The sequence below is a fragment of the Oncorhynchus masou genome, chromosome 17 (assembly GCF_036934945.1).
Source record: "Oncorhynchus masou masou isolate Uvic2021 chromosome 17, UVic_Omas_1.1, whole genome shotgun sequence".
Taxonomy (NCBI): Eukaryota; Metazoa; Chordata; class Actinopteri; order Salmoniformes; family Salmonidae; genus Oncorhynchus; species Oncorhynchus masou.
Window position 1 is genome coordinate 36,542,831 of NC_088228.1, and position 25,120 is coordinate 36,567,950.

A 25,120-nucleotide genomic window follows, 5' to 3' on the forward strand; every position below is an offset into this window, starting at 1 on the left:
TATATCAACGAACTGGCACGGGCACTAGAAAAGTCTGCAGCACCCGGCCTCACCCTACTAGAATCTGAAGTCAAATGTCTGCTGTTTGCTGATGATCTGGTGCTTCTGTCACCAACCAAGGAGGGCCTACAGCAGCACCTAGATCTTATGCACAGATTCTGTCAGACCTGGGCCCTGACAGTAAATCTCAGTAAGACCAAAATAATGGTGTTCCAAAAAGGTCCAGTCACCAGGACCACAAATACAAATTCCATCTAGACACTGTTGCCCTAGAGCACACAAAAAACTATACATACCTTGGCCTAAACATCAGCGCCACAGGTAACTTCCACAAAGCTGTGAACGATCTGAGAGACAAGGCAAGAAGGGCATTCTATGCCATCAAAAGGAACATAAATTTCAACATACCAATTAGGATTTGGCTAAAAATACTTGAATCAGTCATAGAGCCCATTGCCCTTTATGGTTGTGAGGTCTGGGGTCCACGCTCACCAACCAAGACTTTACAAAATGGGACAAACACCAAATTGAGACTCTGCACGCAGAATTCTGCAAAAATATCCTCCGTGTACAACGTAGAACACCAAATAGTGCATGCAGAGCAGAATTAGGCCGATACCCACTAATTATCAAAATCCAGAAAAGAGCTGTTAAATTCTATAACCACCTAAAAGGAAGCGATTCCCAAACCTTCCACAACAAAGCCATCACCTACAGAGAGATGAACCTGGAGAAGAGTCCCCTAAGCAAGCTGGTCCTGGGGCTCTGTTCACAAACACAAACACACCCTACAGAGCCCCATGACAGCAGCACAATTAGACCCAACCAAATCATGAGAAAACAAAAAGATAATTACTTGACACATTGGAAAGAATTAACAAAAAAACAGAGCAAACTAGAATGCTATTTGGCCCTACACAGAGAGTACACAGCGGCAGAATACCTGACCACTGTGACTGACCCAAAATTAAGGAAAGCTTTGACTATACAACACACACAGTATAAATAACTACAGACTCAGCGAGCATAGCCTTGCTATTGAGAAAGGCCGCCGTAGGCAGACATGGCTCTCAAGAGAAGACAGGCTATGTGCTCACTGCCCACAAAATGAGGTGGAAACTGAGCTGCACTTCCTAACCTCCTGCCCAATGTATGACCATATTAGAGAGACATATTTCCCTCAGATTACACAGATCCACAAAGAATTCGAAAACAAATCCAATTTTGAAAAACTCCCATATCTACTGGGTGAAATTCCACAGTGTGCCATCAGAGCAGCAAGATTTGTGACCTGTTGCCACGAAAAGGGCAACCAGTGAGGAACAAACACCATTGTAAATACAACCCATATCTATGCTTATTTATTTTATCTTGTGTCCTTTCAAATTTGTACCTTGTAAAAACACTGTATATATATATATAATATGACATTTTCAATGTCTTTATTGTTTTGAAACTTCTGTATGTGTGATGTCTACTGTTAATTTTTATTGTTTACCTTACTTGCTTTGGCAATGTTAACACATGTTTCCCATGCCAATAAAGCCCCTTGAATTGAATTGAATTGAGAGATAGAGAGACAGAGAGAGATAGAGAGAGAGAGATAGAGAGACAGAAAGATAGAGAGACAGAGAGAGAGAGAGAGAGATAGAGAGACAGAGAGAGATAGAGAGACAGAGAGAGAGAGAGAAAGAGAGAGAGAGAGAAAGAGAGAGAGAGAGATAAGGATCTGTTATGAGGCTTGTTCAACCCTGTCTCTGTATTTCTGTATCACCCGTCACATCCAAACACACTCTCGCTAATGTAATAACAAACACAAGTAAACACGTGCCCCTTCTACACACGTATACACACACTCACAAACAGACACGGCAAAAGCACGGGTTGCCATGGTAACTGGAGCCTTTATCTGATCCAAGGTCGAGTCTGATTCTCATGAACAGAACCGCTCTGCTGTCTCTCTCACACACAGGTACGTGACACACAAACATATTCGCAGACAATTCATGATCCAAAACAAACAATTAACCACACAGTATGAAGATCTGAAGGGATGGAACAGGTGAAATATATATGGAGATGGGAAATCTCTGCTCGGGTTTGTTAAAGTAGCCGTCAATCACTCACATCGTGTGACCACGCCCTCCAGTCTGATGATGTTTGGGTGGTCGAACTGTCCCATGATGCTGGCTTCAGAGAGGAAGTCCCGCCTCTGTTTGTCAGAGTATCCTGCCTTCAGACTCTTTATGGCCACGTAGATCTCCCTCTTTCCCTGGAGACGCAGACGGCCACTACACACTACCCCAAACTCACCTACAACACAGACAAATAAATAACTACACACTTCAACACCTACAACACACACAGCATAAATAACTACACACTTTCCCAAATTCACCTACAACACACACATACACAGCATAAATAACTACACACCTCCCCAAACTCACCTACAACACACACACACAGCATAAATAACTACACACTTTCCCAAACTCACCTACAACACACACAGCATAAATAACTACACCCTTTCCCAAATTCACCTACAACACACACAGTATAAATAACTACACACTTCCCCAAACTCACCTACAACACACACAGTATAAATAACTACACACTTCTCCAAACTCACCTACAACACACACAGTATAAATAACTACACACCTCCCCAAACTCACCTACAACACACACAGTATAAATAACTACACACTTCCCCAAACTCACCTACAACACACACAGTATAAATAACTACACACTTCCCCAAACTCACCTACAACACACACAGTATAAATAACTACACACTTCCCCAAACTCACCTACAACACACACAGTATAAATAACTAAATAACTACACACTTCCCCAAACTCACCTACAACACACACAGTATAAATAACTACACACTTCCCCAAACTCACCTACAACACACACAGTATAAATAACTACACACTTCCCCAAACTCACCTACAACACACACAGTATAAATAACTACACACTTCCCCAAACTCACCTACAACACACACAGTATAAATAACTACAAACTTCCCCAAACTCACCTACAACACACTTCCCCACACTACACAACACACACAGTATAAATAACTACACACTTCCCCACACTTCAACCCAAACTCACACTACAACACAACACACACAGTATAAATAACTACACACTTCCCCAAACTCACCTACAACACACACAGTATAAATAACTACACACTTCCCCAAACTCACCTACAACACACACAGTATAAATAACTACACACTTCCCCAAACTCACCTACAACACACACAGTATAAATAACTACACACTTCCCCAAACTCACCTACAACACACACAGTATAAATAACTACACACTTCCCCAAACTCACCTACAACACACACAGTATAAATAACTACACACTTCCCCAAACTCACCTACAACACACACAGTATAAATAACTACACACTTCCCCAAACTCACCTACAACACACAATAAATAACTCACACTACAACTCACCTACAACACACAGTATAAATAACTACACACTTCCCCAAACTCACCTACAACACACACAGTATAAATAACTACACACTTCCCCAAACTCACCTACAACACACACAGTATAAATAACTACACACTTCCCCAAACTCACCTACAACACACACAGTATAAATAACTACACACTTCCCCAAACTCACCTACAACACACACAGTATAAATAACTACACACTTCCCCAAACTCACCTACAACACACACAGTATAAATAACTACACACTTCCCCACACTCACCTACAACACACACAATATAAATAACTACACACTTCCCCAAACTCACCTACAACACACACAGTATAAATAACTACACACTTCCCCAAACTCACCTACAACACACACAGTATAAATAACTACACACTTCCCCAAACTCACCTACAACACACACAGTATAAATAACTACACACTTCCCCAAACTCACCTACAACACACACAGTATAAATAACTACACACTTCCCCAAACTCACCTACAACACACAGTATAAATAACTACACACTTCCCCAAACTCACCTACAACACACACAGTATAAATAACTACACACTTCCCCAAACTCACCTACAACACACACAGTATAAATAACTACACACTTCCCCAAACTCACCTACAACACACACACACTATAAATAACTACAACACACACAGTATAAATAACTACACACCTCCCCAAACTCACCTACAACACACAGTACACACTTCTCCAAACTCACCTACAACACACACACTTCCCCAAACTCACCGACAACACACACAGTATAAATAACTACACACTTCCCCAAACTCACCTACAACACACACAGTATAAATAACTACACACTTCCCCACACTCACCTACAACACACACAGTATAAATAACTACACACTTCCCCAAACTCACCTACAACCACACACAGTATATATAACTACACACTTCCCCAAACTCACCGACAACACACACAGTATAAATAACTACACACTTCCCCAAACTCACCTACAACACACACAGTATAAATAACTACACACTTCCCCAAACTCACCTACAACACACACAGTATAAATAACTACACACTTCCCCAAACTCACCTACAACACACACAGTATAAATAACTACACACTTCCCCAAACTCACCTACAACACACACAATATAAATAACTACACACTTCCCCAAACTCACCTACAACACACACAGTATAAATAACTACACACTTCCCCAAACTCACCTACAACACACACCTACAACACAACAGTATAAATAACTACACACTTCCCCAAACTCACCTACAACACACACAGTATAAATAACTACACACTTCCCCAAACTCACCTACAACACACACAGTATAAATAACTACACACTTCCCCAAACTCACCTACAACACACAGTATATAAATAACTACACACTTCCCCAAACTCACCTACAACACACACAGTATAAATAACACACACTAAACTCACCTACAACACACACAGTATAAATAACTACACACTTCCCCAAACTCACCTACAACACACACAGTATAAATAACTACACACTTCCCCAAACTCACCTACAACACACACAGTATAAATAACTACACACTTCCCCAAACTCACCTACAACACACACAGTATAAATAACTACACACTTCCCCAAACTCACCTACAACACACACAGTATAAATAACTACACACTTCCCCAAACTCACCTACAACACACACAGTATAAATAACTACACACTTCCCCAAACTCACCTACAACACACACAGTATAAATAACTACACACTTCCCCAAACTCACCTACAACACACACAGTATAAATAACTACACACTTCCCCAAACTCACCTACAACCACACACAGTATAAATAACTACACACTTCCCCAAACTCACCTACAACACACACAGTATAAATAACTACACACTTCCCAAACTCACCTACAACACACACAGTATATATAACTACACACTTCCCCAAACTCACCTACAACACACACAGTATAAATAACTACACACTTCCCCAAACTCACCTACAACCACACACACAGTATAAATAACTACACACTTCCCCAAACTCACCTACAACACACAGAGTATAAATAACTACACACTTCCCCAAACTCACCTACAACACACACAGTATAAATAACTACACACTTCCCCAAACTCACCTACAACACACACAGTATATATAACTACAAACTTCCCCAAACTCACCTACAACACACACACACACAGTATAAATAACTACACACTTCCCCAAACTCACCTACAACACACACAGTATAAATAACTACACAAACTTCCCCAAACTCACCTACAACACACACAGTATAAATAACTACACACTTCAACACCAAACTCACCTACAACACACACAGTATAAATAACTACACACTTCCCCAAACTCACCTACAACACACACACAGTATAAATAACTACACACTTCCCCAAACTCACCTACAACACACACAGTATAAATAACTACACACTTCCCCAAACTCACCTACAACACACACAGTATAAATAACTACACACTTCCCCAAACTCACCTACAACACACACAGTATAAATAACTACACACTTCCCCAAACTCACCTACAACACACACAGTATAAATAACTACACACTTCCCCAAACTCACCTACAACACACACAGTATAAATAACTACACACTTCCCCAAACTCACCTACAACACACACAGTATAAATAACTACACACTTCCCAAACTCACCTACAACACACACAGTATAAATAACTACACACTTCCCCAAACTCACCTAAACAACAACACACAGTATAAATAACTACACACTTCCCCAAACTCAAACTCACCTACAACACACACAGTATAAATAACTACACACTTCCCCAAACTCACCTACAACACACACAGTATAAATAACTACACACTTCCCCAAACTCACCTACAACACACACAGTATAAATAACTACACACTTCCCCAAACTCACCTACAACACACACACACACTTCCCCAAACTCACCTACAACACACACAGTATAAATAACTACACACTTCCCCAAACTCACCTACAACACACAGTATAAATAACTACACACTTCCCCAAACTCACCTACAACACACACAGTATAAATAACTACACACTTCCCCAAACTCACCTACAACACACACAGTATAAATAACTACACACTTCCCCAAACTCACCTACAACACACACAGTATAAATAACTACACACTTCTCCAAACTCACCTACAACACACACAGTATAAATAACTACACACTTCCCCAAACTCACCTACAACACACACAGTATAAATAACTACACACTTCCCCAAACTCACCTACAACACACACAGTATAAATAACTACACACTTCCCCAAACTCACCTACAACACACACAGTATAAATAACTACACACTTCCCCAAACTCACCTACAACACACACAGTATAAATAACTACACACTTCCCCAAACTCACCTACAACACACACACACATAAATAACTACACACTTCCCCAAACTCACCTACAACACACACAGTATAAATAACTACACACTTCCCCAAACTCACCTACAACCCACACACAGTATAAATAACTACACACTTCCCCAAACTCACCTACAACACACACAGTATAAACAACTACACACTTCCCCAAACTCACCTACAACCACACACACAGTATAAATAACTACACACTTCCCCAAACTCACCTACAACACACCCAGTATATATAACTACACACTTCCCCAAACTCACCTACAACACACACAGTATAAATAACTACACACTTCCCCAAACTCACCTACAACACACACAGTATAAATAACTACACACTTCCCCAAACTCACCTACAACACACACACACTTCCCAAACTCACCTACAACACACAGTATAAATAACTACACACTTCCCCAAACTCACCTACACACACAGTATAAATAACTACCTACAACACACACAGTATAAATAACTACACAAACTCACCTACAACACACAAACTCAAACTCACCTACAACACACACACAGTATAAATAACTACACACTTCCCCAAACTCACCTACAACACACACAGTATAAATAACTACACACTTCCCCAAACTCACCTACAACACACACAGTATAAATAACTACACACTTCCCCAAACTCACCTACAACACACACAGTATAAATAACTACACACTTCCCCAAACTCACCTACAACACACACAGTATAAATAACTACACACTTCCCCAAACTCACCTACAACACACACAGTATAAATAACTACACACTTCCCCAAACTCACCTACAACACACAGTATAAATAACTACACACTTCCCAAACTCACCTACAACACACACAGTATAAATAACTACACACTTCCCCAAACTCACCTACAACACACACAGTATAAATAACTACACACTTCCCCAAACTCACCTACAACACACAAATAACTACACACTATAAACTCACCTACAACACACAGTATAAATAACTACACACTTCCCCAAACTCACCTACAACACACACAGTATAAATAACTACACACTCCCCAAACTCACCTACAACACACACAGTATAAATAACTACACACTTCCCCAAACTCACCTACAACACACACAGTATAAATAACTACACACTTCCCCAAACTCACCTACAACACACACACAGTATAAATAACTACACACTTCCCCAAACTCACCTACAACACACACAGTATAAATAACTACACACTCACCTCCCCAAACTCACCTACACCTACACACACACAGTATAAATAACTACACACTTCCCCAAACTCACCTACAACACACACAGTATAAATAACTACACACATCCCCAAACTCACCTACAACACACACACACACAGTATAAATAACTACACACTTCCCCAAACTCACCTACAACAAACACACAGTATAAATAACTACACACATCCCCAAACTCACCTACAACACACAGTATAAATAACTACACACTTCTCCAAACTCACCTACAACACACACAGTATAAATAACTACACACTTCCCCAAACTCACCTACAACACACACACAGTATAAATAACTACACACTTCCCCAAACTCACCTACAACACACACAGTATAAATAACTACACACTTCCCCAAACTCACCTACAACACACACAGTATAAATAACTACACACTTCCCCAAACTCACCTACAACACACACAGTATAAATAACTACACACTTCCCCAAACTCACCTACAACACACACAGTATAAATAACTACACACTTCCCCAAACTCACCTACAACACACACAGTATAAATAACTACACACTTCCCCAAACTCACCTACAACACACACAGTATAAATAACTACACACTTCCCCAAACTCACCTACAACACACACAGTATAAATAACTACACACTTCCCCAAACTCACCTACAACACACACAGTATAAATAACTACACACTTCCCCAAACTCACCTACAACACACACAGTATAAATAACTAAACACACACTCCCCAAACTCACCTACAACACACACAGTATAAATAACTACACACTTCCCAAACTCACCTACAACACACACAGTATAAATAACTACACACTTCCCCAAACTCACCTACAACACACACAGTATAAATAACTACACACTTCCCCAAACTCACCTACAACACAGACACACAGTATAAATAACTACACACTTCCCCAAACTCACCTACAACACACACAGTATAAATAACTACACACTTCCCCAAACTCACCTACAACACACACAGTATAAATAACTACACACTTCCCCAAACTCACCTACAACACACACAGTATAAATAACTACACAAACTCACCTACAACAACACAGTATAAATAACTACACACTTCCCCAAACTCACCTACAACACACACAGTATAAATAACTACACACTCACCCAACAAACTCACACTTCCCCACAACACACACAGTATAAATAACTACACACTTCCCCAAACTCACCTACAACACACACAGTATAAATAACTACACACTTCCCCAAACTCACCTACAACACACACAGTATAAATAACTACACACTTCCCCAAACTCACCTACAACACACACAGTATAAATAACTACACACTTCCCTAAACTCACCTACAACACACACAGTATAAATAACTACACACTTCCCCAAACTCACCTACAACACACACAGTATAAATAACTACACACCTCCCCAAACTCACCTACAACACACACAGTATAAATAACTACACACTTCCCCAAACTCACCTACAACACACACAGTATAAATAACTACACACTTCCCCAAACTCACCTACAACACAGACACACAGTATAAATAACTACACACTTCCCCAAACTCACCTACAACCACACACAGTATATATAACTACACACTTCTCCAAACTCACCTACAACACACACAGTATAAATAACTACACACTTCCCCAAACTCACCTACAACACACAGTATAAATAACTACACACTTCCCCAAACTCACCTACAACACACACAGTATAAATAACTACACACTTCCCCAAACTCACCTACAACACACACAGTATAAATAACTCACACACTTCTACCACTTCAAACTCACCTACAACACACACACATAAATAACTACACACTTCCCCAAACTCACCTACAACACACACAGTATAAATAACTACACACTTCCCCAAACTCACCTACAACACACACAGTATAAATAACTACACACTTCCCCAAACTCACCTACAACACACACATAAATATAAATAACTACACACTTCCCCAAACTCACCTACAACACACACAGTATAAATAACTACACACTTCCCCAAACTCACCTACAACACACACAGTATAAATAACTACACACTTCCCCAAACTCACCTACAACACACACAGTATAAATAACTACACACTTCCCCAAACTCACCTACAACACACACAGTATAAATAACTACACACTTCCCCAAACTCACCTACAACACACACAGTATAAATAACTACACACTTCCCCAAACTCACCTACAACACACACACACAGTATAAATAACTACACACTTCCCCAAACTCACCTACAACACACACAGTATAAATAACTACACACTTCCCCAAACTCACCTACAACACACACAGTATAAATAACTACACACTTCCCCAAACTCACCTACAACACAACACACAGTATAAATAACTAATAACTACACACACACAGTTAAATAACTACACACCAAACTCACCTACAACACACACAGTATAAATAACTACACACTTCCCCAAACTCACCTACAACACACACAGTATAAATAACTACACACTTCCCCAAACTCACCTACAACACACACAGTATAAATAACTACACACTTCCCCAAACTCACCTACAACACACACAGTATAAATAACTACACACTTCCCCAAACTCACCTACAACCACACACAGTATAAATAACTACACACTTCCCCAAACTCACCTACAACACACACAGTATAAATAACTACACACTTCCCCAAACTCACCTACAACACACACAGTATAAATAACTACACACTTCCCCAAACTCACCTACAACACACACAGTATAAATAACTACACACTTCCCCAAACTCACCTACAACACACAGTATAAATAACTACACACTTCCCAAACTCACCTACAACACACACAGTATAAATAACTACACACTTCCCCAAACTCACCTACAACACACACAGTATAAATAACTACACACTTCCCCAAACTCACCTACAACACACAGTATAAATAACTACACACTTCCCCAAACTCACCTACAACACACACAGTATAAATAACTACACACTTCCCCAAACTCACCTACAACACACACAGTATAAATAACTACACACTTCCCCAAACTCACCTACAACACACACAGTATAAATAACTACACACTTCCCCAAACTCACCTACAACACACACAGTATAAATAACTACACACTTCCCCAAACTCACCTACAACACACACAGTATAAATAACTACACACTTCCCCAAACTCACCTACAACCACACACAGTATAAATAACTACACACTTCCCCAAACTCACCTACAACACACACAGTATAAATAACTACACACTTCCCCAAACTCACCTACAACACACACAGTATAAATAACTACACACTTCTCCAAACTCACCTACAACACACACAGTATAAATAACTACACACTTCCCCAAACTCACCTACAACACACACAGTATAAATAACTACACACTTCCCCAAACTCACCTACAACACACACAGTATAAATAACTACACACTTCCCCAAACTCACCTACAACACACACAGTATAAATAACTACACACTTCCCCAAACTCACCTACAACACACACAGTATAAATAACTACACACTTCCCCAAACTCACCTACAACACACACAGTATAAATAACTACACACTTCCCCAAACTCACCTACAACACACACACAGTATAAATAACTACACACTTCCCCAAACTCACCTACAACACACACACAGTATAAATAACTACACACTTCCCCAAACTCACCTACAACACACACAGTATAAATAACTACACACTTCCCCAAACTCACCTACAACACACACAGTATAAATAACTACACACTTCCCCAAACTCACCTACAACACACACAGTATAAATAACTACACACTTCCCCAAACTCACCTACAACACACACAGTATAAATAACTACACACTTCCCCAAACTCACCTACCCACAAACTCACCTACAACACACACAGTATAAATAACTACACACTTCCCCAAACTCACCTACAACACACACAGTATAAATAACTACACACTTCCCCAAACACTCACCTACAACACACACAGTATAAATAACTACACACTTCCCCAAACTCACCTACAACACACACAATAAATAACTACACACTTCTCCAAACTCACCTACAACACACACAGTATAAATAACTACACACTTCCCCAAACTCACCTACAACACACACAGTATAAATAACTACACACTTCCCCAAACTCACCTACAACACACACAGTATAAATAACTACACACTTCCCCAAACTCACCTACAACACACACAGTATAAATAACTACACACTTCCCCAAACTCACCTACAACACACACAGTATAAATAACTACACACTTCACTAAACTCACCTACAACACACACAGTATAAATAACTACACACTTCCCCAAACTCACCTACAACACACACAGTATAAATAACTACACACTTCCCCAAACTCACCTACAACACACACAGTATAAATAACTACACACTTCCCAAACTCACCTACAACACACACAGTATAAATAACTACACACTTCTCCAAACTCACCTACAACACACACAGTATAAATAACTACACACTTCCCCAAACTCACCTACAACACACACAGTATAAATAACTACACACTTCCCCAAACTCACCTACAACACACACAGTATAAATAACTACACACTTCCCCAAACTCACCTACAACACACACAGTATAAATAACTACACACTTCCCCAAACTCACCTACAACACACACAGTATAAATAACTACACACTTCCCCAAACTCACCTACAACACACACAGTATAAATAACTACACACTTCCCCAAACTCACCTACAACACACACAGTATAAATAACTACACACTTCCCCTCAAACTCACCTACAACACACAACACACAGTATAAATAACTACACACTTCCCCAAACTCACCTACAACACACACAGTATAAATAACTACACACTTCCCCAAACTCACCTACAACACACACAGTATAAATAACTACACACTTCCCCAAACTCACCTACAACACACACAGTATAAATAACTACACACTTCCCCAAACTCACCTACAACACACACAGTATAAATAACTACACACTTCCCCAAACTCACCTACAACACACACAGTATAAATAACTACACACTTCCCCAAACTCACCTACAACACACACAGTATAAATAACTACACACTTCCCCAAACTCACCTACAACACACACAGTATAAATAACTACACACTTCCCCAAACTCACCTACAACACACACAGTATAAATAACTACACACTTCCCCAAACTCACCTACAACACACACAGTATAAATAACTACACACTTCCCCAAACTCACCTACAACACACACAGTATAAATAACTACACACTTCCACCCCCCTACAAACTCACCTACAACACACACAGTATAAATAACTACACACTTCCCCAAACTCACCTACAACACACACAGTATAAATAACTACACACTTCCCCAAACTCACCTACAACACACACAGTATAAATAACTACACACTTCCCCAAACTCACCTACAACACACACAGTATAAATAACTACACACTTCCCCAAACTCACCTACAACACACACAGTATAAATAACTACACACTTCCCAAACTCACCTACAACACACACAGTATAAATAACTACACACTTCCCCAAACTCACCTACAACACACACAGTATAAATAACTACACACTTCCCCAAACTCACCTACAACACACACACACAGTATAAATAACTACACACTTCCCCAAACTCACCTACAACACACACAGTATAAATAACTACACACTTCCCCAAACTCACCTACAACACACACAATATAAATAACTACACACTTCCCCAAACTCACCTACAACACACACAGTATAAATAACTACACACTTCACCCAAACTATAAATAACACACACTAAACAACAACACACACACAGTATAAATAACTACACACTTCCCCAAACTCACCTACAACACACACAGTATAAATAACTACACACTTCCCCAAACTCACCTACAACACACACAGTATAAATAACTACACACTTCCCCAAACTCACCTACAACACACACAGTATAAATAACTACACACTTCTCCAAACTCACCTACAACACACACAGTATAAATAACTACACACTTCCCCAAACTCACCTACAACACACACAGTATAAATAACTACACACTTCCCCAAACTCACCTACAACACACACAGTATAAATAACTACACACTTCCCCAAACTCACCTACAACACACACAGTATAAATAACTACACACTTCCCCAAACTCACCTACAACACACACAGTATAAATAACTACACACTTCCCCAAACTCACCTACAACACACACAGTATAAATAACTACACACTTCTCCAAACTCACCTACAACACACACAGTATAAATAACTACACACTTCCCCAAACTCACCTACAACACACACAGTATAAATAACTACACACTTCCCCAAACTCACCTACAACACACACAGTATAAATAACTACACACTTCCCCAAACTCACCTACAACACACACAGTATAAATAACTACACACTTCCCCAAACTCACCTACAACACACACAGTATAAATAACTACACACTTCTCCAAACTCACCTACAACACACACAGTATAAATAACTACACACTTCCCCAAACTCACCTACAACACACACAGTATAAATAACTACACACTTCCCCAAACTCACCTACAACACACACAGTATAAATAACTACACACTTCCCCAAACTCACCTACAACACACACAGTATAAATAACTACACACTTCCCCAAACTCACCTACAACACACACAGTATAAATAACTACACACTTCCCCAAACTCACCTACAACACACACAGTATAAATAACTACACACTTCCCCAAACTCACCTACAACACACACAGTATAAATAACTACACACTTCCCCAAACTCACCTACAACACACACAGTATAAATAACTACACACTTCCCCAAACTCACCTACAACACACACAGTATAAATAACTACACACTTCCCCAAACTCACCTACAACACACACAGTATAAATAACTACACACTTCCCCAAACTCACCTACAACACACACACAGTATAAATAACTACACACTTCCCCAAACTCACCTACAACACACACAGTATAAATAACTACACACTTCCCCAAACTCACCTACAACACACACAGTATAAATAACTACACACTTCCCCAAACTCACCTACAACACACACAGTATAAATAACTACACACTCCCCAAACTCACACCTACACACACACACAGTATAAATAACTACACACTTCCCCAAACTCACCTACAACACAGACACACAGTATAAATAACTCCACACTTCCCCAACTCACCTACAACACACACAGTATAAATAACTACACACTTCCCCAAACTCACCTACAACACACACAGTATAAATAACTACACACTTCCCCAAACTCACCTACAACACACACAGTATAAATAACTACACACTTCCCCAAACTCACCTACAACACACACAGTATAAATAACTACACACTTCTCCAAACTCACCTACAACACACACAGTATAAATAACTACACACTTCCCCAAACTCACCTACAACACACACAGTATAAATAACTACACACTTCCCCAAACTCACCTACAACACAGACACACAGTATAAATAACTACACACTTCCCCAAACTCACCTACAACACACACAGTATAAATAACTACACACTTCCCCAAACTCACCTACAACACACACAGTATAAATAACTACACACTTCCCCAAACTCACCTACAACACACACAGTATAAATAACTACACACTCACCTCAACACAGACACACAGTATAAATAACAAACTCACCTACAACACACACAGTATAAATAACAACACACTTCCCCAAACTCACCTACAACACACACAGTATAAATAACTACACACTTCCCCAAACTCACCTACAACACACAGTATAAATAACTACACACTTCTCCAAACTCACCTACAACACACACAGTATAAATAACTACACACTTCCCCAAACTCACCTACAACACACAACACACAGTATAAATAACTACACACTTCCCCAAACTCACCTACAACACACACAGTATAAATAACTACACACTTCCCCAAACTCACCTACAACACACACACAGTATATAAATAACTACACACTATAAATAACCCCAAACTCACCTACAACACACAGTATAAATAACTACACACTTCCCCAAACTCACCTACAACACACACAGTATAAATAACTACACACTTCCCAAACTCACCTACAACACACACAGTATAAATAACTACACACTTCCCCAAACTCACCTACAACACACACAGTATAAATAACTACACACTTCCCCAAACTCACCTACAACACACACAGTATAAATAACTACACACTTCCCACAAACTCACCTACAACACACACAGTATAAATAACTACACACTTCCCCAAACTCACCTACAACACACACAATATAAATAACTACACACTTCCCCAAACTCACCTACAACACACACAGTATAAATAACTACACACTTCCCCAAACTCACCTACAACACACACAGTATAAATAACTACACACTTCCCCAAACTCACCTACAACACACAGTATAAATAACTACACACTTCTCCAAACTCACCTACAACACACACAGTATAAATAACTACACACTTCCCCAAACTCACCTACAACACACACAGTATAAATAACTACACACTTCCCCAAACTCACCTACAACACACACAGTATAAATAACTACACACTTCACCTACAAACTCACAGTATAAATAACTACACACTTCCCCAAACTCACCTACAACACACACAGTATAAATAACTACACACTTCCCCAAAACCTACTATAAATAACACCTACAACACACACAGTATAAATAACTACACACTTCCCCAAACTCACCTACAACACACACAGTATAAATAACTACACACTTCCCCAAACTCACCTACAACACACACAATATAAATAACTATAAATAACTACACACTTCCCCAAACTCACCTACAACACACACAGTATAAATAACTACACACTTCACCTACAACACTATAAATAACTACACACTTCCCCAAACTCACCTACAACACACAGTATAAATAACTACACACTTCCCCAAACTCACCTACAACACACACAGTATAAATAACTACACACTTCCCCAAACTCACCTACAACACACACACAGTATAAATAACTACACACTTCCCCAAACTCACCTACAACACACACACAGTATAAATAACTACACACTTCCCCAAACTCACCTACAACACACACAGTATAAATAACTACACACTTAACCTACACACTACACACTCCCCAAACTCACCTACAACACACACAGTATAAATAACTACCACACAGTACACTTCCCAAACTCACCTACACACTCACACACAGTATAAATAACTACACACTTCCCCAAACTCACCTACAACACACACAGTATAAATAACTACACACTTCCCCAAACTCACCTACAACACACACAGTATAAATAACTACACACTTCCCAAACTCACCTACAACACACACACATAAATAACTAAATAACACACTTCCCCAAACTCACCTACAACACACACAGTATAAATAACTACACACTTCCCCAAACTCACCTACAACACACAGTATAAATAACTACACACTTCTCCAAACTCACCTACAACACACACAGTATAAATAACTACACACTTCCCCAAACTCACCTACAACACACACAGTATAAATAACTACACACTTCACCCAACTATAAATAACACCTACTTCCCCAAACACCTACAACACACAGTATAAATAACTCCACACTTCCCCAAACTCACCTACAACACACACAGTATAAATAACTACACACTTCCCCAAACTCACCTACAACACACACAGTATAAATAACTACACACTTCCCCAAACTCACCTACAACACACACAGTATAAATAACTACACACTTCCCCAAACTCACCTACAACACACACAGTATAAATAACTACACACTTCCCCAAACTCACCTACAACACACACAGTATAAATAACTACACATAAATAACCTACAACACTAAATAACTACCACCAAACTCACCTACAACACACACAGTATAAATAACTACACACTTCCCCAAACTCACCTACAACACACACAGTATAAATAACTACACACTTCCCCAAACTCACCTACAACACACAGTATAAATAACTACACACTTCCCCAAACTCACCTACAACACACACAGTATAAATAACTACACACTTCCCCAAACTCACCTACAACACACACAGTATAAATAACTACACACTTCCCCAAACTCACCTACAACACACACAGTATAAATAACTACACACTTCCCCAAACTCACCTACAACACACACAGTATAAATAACTACACACTTCCCCAAACTCACCTACAACACACACAGTATAAATAACTACACACTTCCCCAAACTCACCTACAACACACACAGTATAAATAACTACACACTTCCCCAAACTCACCTACAACCACACACAGTATAAATAACTACACACTTCCCCAAACTCACCTACAACACACACAGTATAAATAACTACACACTTCCCCAAACTCACCTACAACACACACAGTATAAATAACTACACACTTCCCCAAACTCACCTACAACACACACAGTATAAATAACTACACACTTCCCCAAACTCACCTACAACACACACAGTATAAATAACTACACACTTCCCCAAACTCACCTACAACACACAGTATAAATAACTACACACTTCCCCAAACTCACCTACAACACACACAGTATAAATAACTACACACTTCCCCAAACTCACCTACAACACACAGTATAAATAACTACACACTTCCCCAAACTCACCTACAACACACACACAGTATAAATAACTACACACACTTCCCCAAACTCACCTACAACACACACACAGTATAAATAACTACACACTTCCCCAAACTCACCTACAACACACACAGTATAAATAACTACACACTTCCCCAAACTCACCTACAACACACAGTATAAATAACTACACACTTCCCCAAACTCACCTACAACACACACACAGTATAAATAACTACACACTTCCCCCCACCTACAACACACAGTCACCTACAAAATAACTACACACTTCCCCCAAACTCACCTACAACACACAGTATACATAACACAGACACACAGCATAAATAACTACACACTTCCCCAAACTCACCTACAACACACAGTATAAATAACTACACACTTCTCCAAACTCACCTACAACACACACAGTATAAATAACTACACACTTCCCCAAACTCACCTACAACACACACAGTATAAATAACTACACACTATAAATAACCCCAAACTCACCTACAACACACAGTATAAATAACTACACACTTCTCCAAACTCACCTACAACACACACAGTATAAATAACTACACACTTCCCCAAACTCACCTACAACACACACACAGTATAAATAACTACACACTTCCCCAAACTCACCTACAACACACACAGTATAAATAACTACACACTTCCCCAAACTCACCTACAACACACACAGTATAAATAACTACACACTTCCCCAAACTCACCTACAACACACACAGTATAAATAACTACACACTTCCCCAAACTCACCTACAACACACACAGTATAAATAACTACACACTTCCCCAAACTCACCTACAACACACACAGTATAAATAACTACACACTTCCCCAAACTCACCTACAACACACAGTATAAATAACTACACACTTCTCCAAACTCACCTACAACACACACAGTATAAATAACTACACACTTCCCCAAACTCACCTACAACACACACAGTATAAATAACTACACACTTCCCCAAACTCACCTACAACACACACACAGTATAAATAACTACACACTTCCCCAAACTCACCTACAACACACACAGTATAAATAACTACACACTTCCCCAAACTCACCTACAACACACACAGTATAAATAACTACACACTTCCCCAAACTCACCTACAACACACAGTATAAATAACTACACACTTCCCCAAACTCACCTACAACACACACAGTATAAATAACTACACACTTCCCCAAACTCACCTACAACACACACAGTATAAATAACTACACACTTCCCCAAACTCACCTACAACACACAGTATAAATAACTACACACTCCCCAAACTCACCTCCAAACTCACCTACAACACACACAGTATAAATAACTACACACTTCCCCAAACTCACCTACAACACACACACAGTATATATAACTACACACTTCCCCAAACTCACCTACAACACAGACACACAGTATAAATAACTACACACTTCCCCAAACTCACCTACAACACACACAGTATAAATAACTACACACTTCCCCAAACTCACCTACAACACACACAGTATAAATAACTACACACTTCCCCAAACTCACCTACAACACACACAGTATAAATAACTACACACTTCCCCAAACTCACCTACAACACACACAGTATAAATAACTACACACTTCCCCAAACTCACCTACAACACACACAGTATAAATAACTACACACTTCCCCAAACTCACCTACAACCACACACAGTATAAATAACTACACACTTCCCCAAACTCACCTACAACACACACAGTATAAATAACTACACACTTCCCCAAACTCACCTACAACACACACAGACAAAATAACTACACACTTCCCCAAACTCACCTACAACACACAGTATAAATAACTACACACTTCTCCAAACTCACCTACAACACACACAGTATAAATAACTACACACTTCCCCAAACTCACCTACAACACACACAGTATAAATAACTACACACTTCCCCAAACTCACCTACAACACACACAGTATAAATAACTACACACTTCCCCAAACTCACCTACAACCACACACAGTATAAATAACTACACACTTCCCCAAACTCACCTACAACACACACAGTATAAATAACTACACACTTCCCCAAACTCACCTACAACACACACAGTATAAATAACTACACACTTCCCCAAACTCACCTACAACACACACAGTATAAATAACTACACACTTCCCCAAACTCACCTACAACACACACAGTATAAATAACTACACACTTCCCCAAACTCACCTACAACACACACAGTATAAATAACTACACACTTCCCCAAACTCACCTACAACACACACAGTATAAATAACTACACACTTCCCCAAACTCACCTACAACACACACAGTATAAATAACTACACACTTCCCCAAACTCACCTACAACACACACAGTATAAATAACTACACACTTCCCCAAACTCACCTACAACACACAGTATAAATAACTACACACTTCCCCAAACTCACCTACAACACACACAGTATAAATAACTACACACTTCCCCAAACTCACCTACAACACACACACACAGTATAAATAACTACACACTTCCCCAAACTCACCTACAACACACACAGTATAAATAACTACACACTTCCCCAAACTCACCTACAACACACACAGTATAAATAACTACACACCTCCCCAAACTCACCTACAACACACACAGTATAAATAACTACACACTTCCCCAAACTCACCTACAACACACACAGTATAAATAACTACACACTTCCCCAAACTCACCTACAACACACACAGTATAAATAACTACACACTTCCCCAAACTCACCTACAACACACAGTATAAATAACTACACACTTCCCCAAACTCACCTACAACACACACAGTATAAATAACTACACACTTCCCCAAACTCACCTACAACACACACAGTATAAATAACTACACACTTCCCCAAACTCACCTACAACACAGACACACAGTATAAATAACTACACACTTCCCCAAACTCACCTACAACACACACAGTATAAATAACTACACACTTCCCCAAACTCACCTACAACACACAGTATAAATAACTACACACTTCCCCAAACTCACCTACAACACACACAGTATAAATAACTACACACTTCCCCAAACTCACCTACAACACACACAGTATAAATAACTACACACTTCCCCAAACTCACCTACAACACACACACAACACACACAGTATAAATAACTACACACTTCCCCAAACTCACCTACAACACACACAGTATAAATAACTACACACTTCCCCAAACTCACCTACAACACACACAGTATAAATAACTACACACTTCCCCAAACTCACCTACAACACACACAGTATAAATAACTACACACTTCACCTCCAAACTCACCTACAACCACACACAGTATAAATAACTACACACTTCCCCAACTCACCTACAACACAGACACACAGCATAAATAACTCCACACTTCCCCACACTCACCTACAACACACACAGTATAAATAACTACACACTTCTCCAAACTCACCTACAACACACACAGTATAAATAACTACACACTTCCCCAAACTCACCTACAACACACACAGTATAAATAACTACACACATCCCCAAACTCACCTACAACACACAGTATAAATAACTACACACTTCTCCAAACTCACCTACAACACACACAGTATAAATAACTACACACTTCCCCAAACTCACCTACAACACACAGTATAAATAACTACACACTTCCCCACACTCACCTACAACACAGACACACAGCATAAATAACTCCACACTTCCCCACACTCACCTACAACACACACAGTATATATAACTACACACTTCACCAAACTCACCTACACCACACACAGTATAAATAACTACACACTTCCCCAAACTCACCTACAACACACAGTATAAATAACTACACACCTCCCCAAACTCACCTACAACACACAGTATAAATAACTACACACTTCTCCAAACTCACCTACAACACACAGTATAAATAACTACACACTTCCCCACACTCACCTACAACACAGACACACAGTATAAATAACTACACACCTCCCCAAACTCACCTACAACACAGACACACACTTCCCCAAACTCACCTACAACCACACACAGTATAAATAACTACACACTTCCCCAAACTCACCTACAACCACACACACAGTATAAATAACTACACACTTCCCCAAACTCACCTACAACACACACAGTATATATAACTACACACTTCCCCAAACTCACCTACAACCACACACACAGTATAAATAACTACACACTTCCCCAAACTCACCTACAACACACACAGTATAAATAACTACACACTTCCCCAAACTCACCTACAACACACACAGTATAAATAACTACACACTTCCCCAAACTCACCTACAACACACACAGTATAAATAACTACACACTTCCCCAAACTCACCTACAACACACAGTATAAATAACTACACACTTCCCCAAACTCACCTACAACACACACAGTATAAATAACTACACACTTCCCCAAACTCACCTACAACACACAGCATATAAATAACTACACACTTCCCCAACTCACCTACAACACACACACAGTATAAATAACTACACACTTCCCCAAACTCACCTACAACACACACAGTATAAATAACTACACACTTCCCCAAACTCACCTACAACACACACAGTATAAATAACTACAACTTCCCCAAACTCACCTACAACACACACAGTATAAATAACTACACACTTCCCCAAACTCACCTACAACACACACACAGTATAAATAACTACACACTCCCCAAACTCACCTACAACACACAGTATAAATAACTACACACCTCCCCAAACACTCACCTACAACACACACACAGTATAAATAACTACACACTTCCCCAAACTCACCTACAACACAACACACTTCCCCAAACTACCTACAACACACACATACTACACTTCCCCAAACTCACCTACAACACACAGTATAAATAACTACAAACTTATCCAAACTCACCTACAACACACACAGTATAAATAACTACACACTTCCCCAAACTCACCTAAAACACACACAGTATAAATAACTACACACTTCCCCAAACTCACCTACAACACACACACAGTATAAATAACTACACACTTCCCCAAACTCACCTACAACACACACACACAGTATAAATAACTACACACTTCCCCAAACTCACCTACAACACACACAGTATAAATAACTACACACTTCCCCAAACTCACCTACAACACACACAGTATAAATAACTACACACTTCCCCAAACTCACCTACAACACACAGTATAAATAACTACACACAAACTCACCTACAACACACACAGTATAAATAACTACACACTTCCCCAAACTCACCTACAACACACACAGTATAAATAACTACACACTTCCCCAAACTCACCTACAACACACACAGTATAAATAACTACACACTTCCCCAAACTCACCTACAACACACACAGTATAAATAACTACACACTTCCCCAAACTCACCTACAACACACACAGTATAAATAACTACACACTTCCCCAAACTCACCTACAACACACACAGTATAAATAACTACACACTATAAATAACTACACACACTCCCCACACTCACCTACAACACAGACACACAGTATAAATAACTCCACACTTCCCCACACTCACCTACAACACACACAGTATAAATAACTACACACTTCCCAAACTCACCTACAACACACACAGTATAAATAACTACACACTTCCCCAAACTCACCTACAACACACACAGTATAAATAACTACACACTTCCCCAAACTCACCTACAACACACAGTATAAATAACTACACACTTCCCCAAACTCACCTACAACACACACAGTATAAATAACTACACACTTCCCCAAACTCACCTACAACACACAGTATAAATAACTACACACTTCCCCAAACTCACCTACAACACAGACACACAGCATAAATAACTACACACTTCCCCAACTCACCTACAACACACACAGTATAAATAACTACACACTTCCCCAAACTCACCTACA

At 39.4% G+C, this 25,120-nt stretch overlaps 1 protein-coding gene across 1 annotated transcript in view; it reads right to left on the reverse strand.

Annotated features, from left to right (window-relative positions):
- The window catches only part of epha4b (eph receptor A4b), a 188,316-nt gene that overhangs the window by 25,562 nt on the left and 137,634 nt on the right, over nucleotides 1-25,120 (reverse strand). Inside the window, exon 13 of the mRNA XM_064993203.1 lies at nucleotides 2,128-2,313. Within this exon, the coding sequence (XP_064849275.1) occupies nucleotides 2,128-2,313 (186 nt within the window). The remainder of the gene's footprint in view (nucleotides 1-2,127; nucleotides 2,314-25,120) is intronic.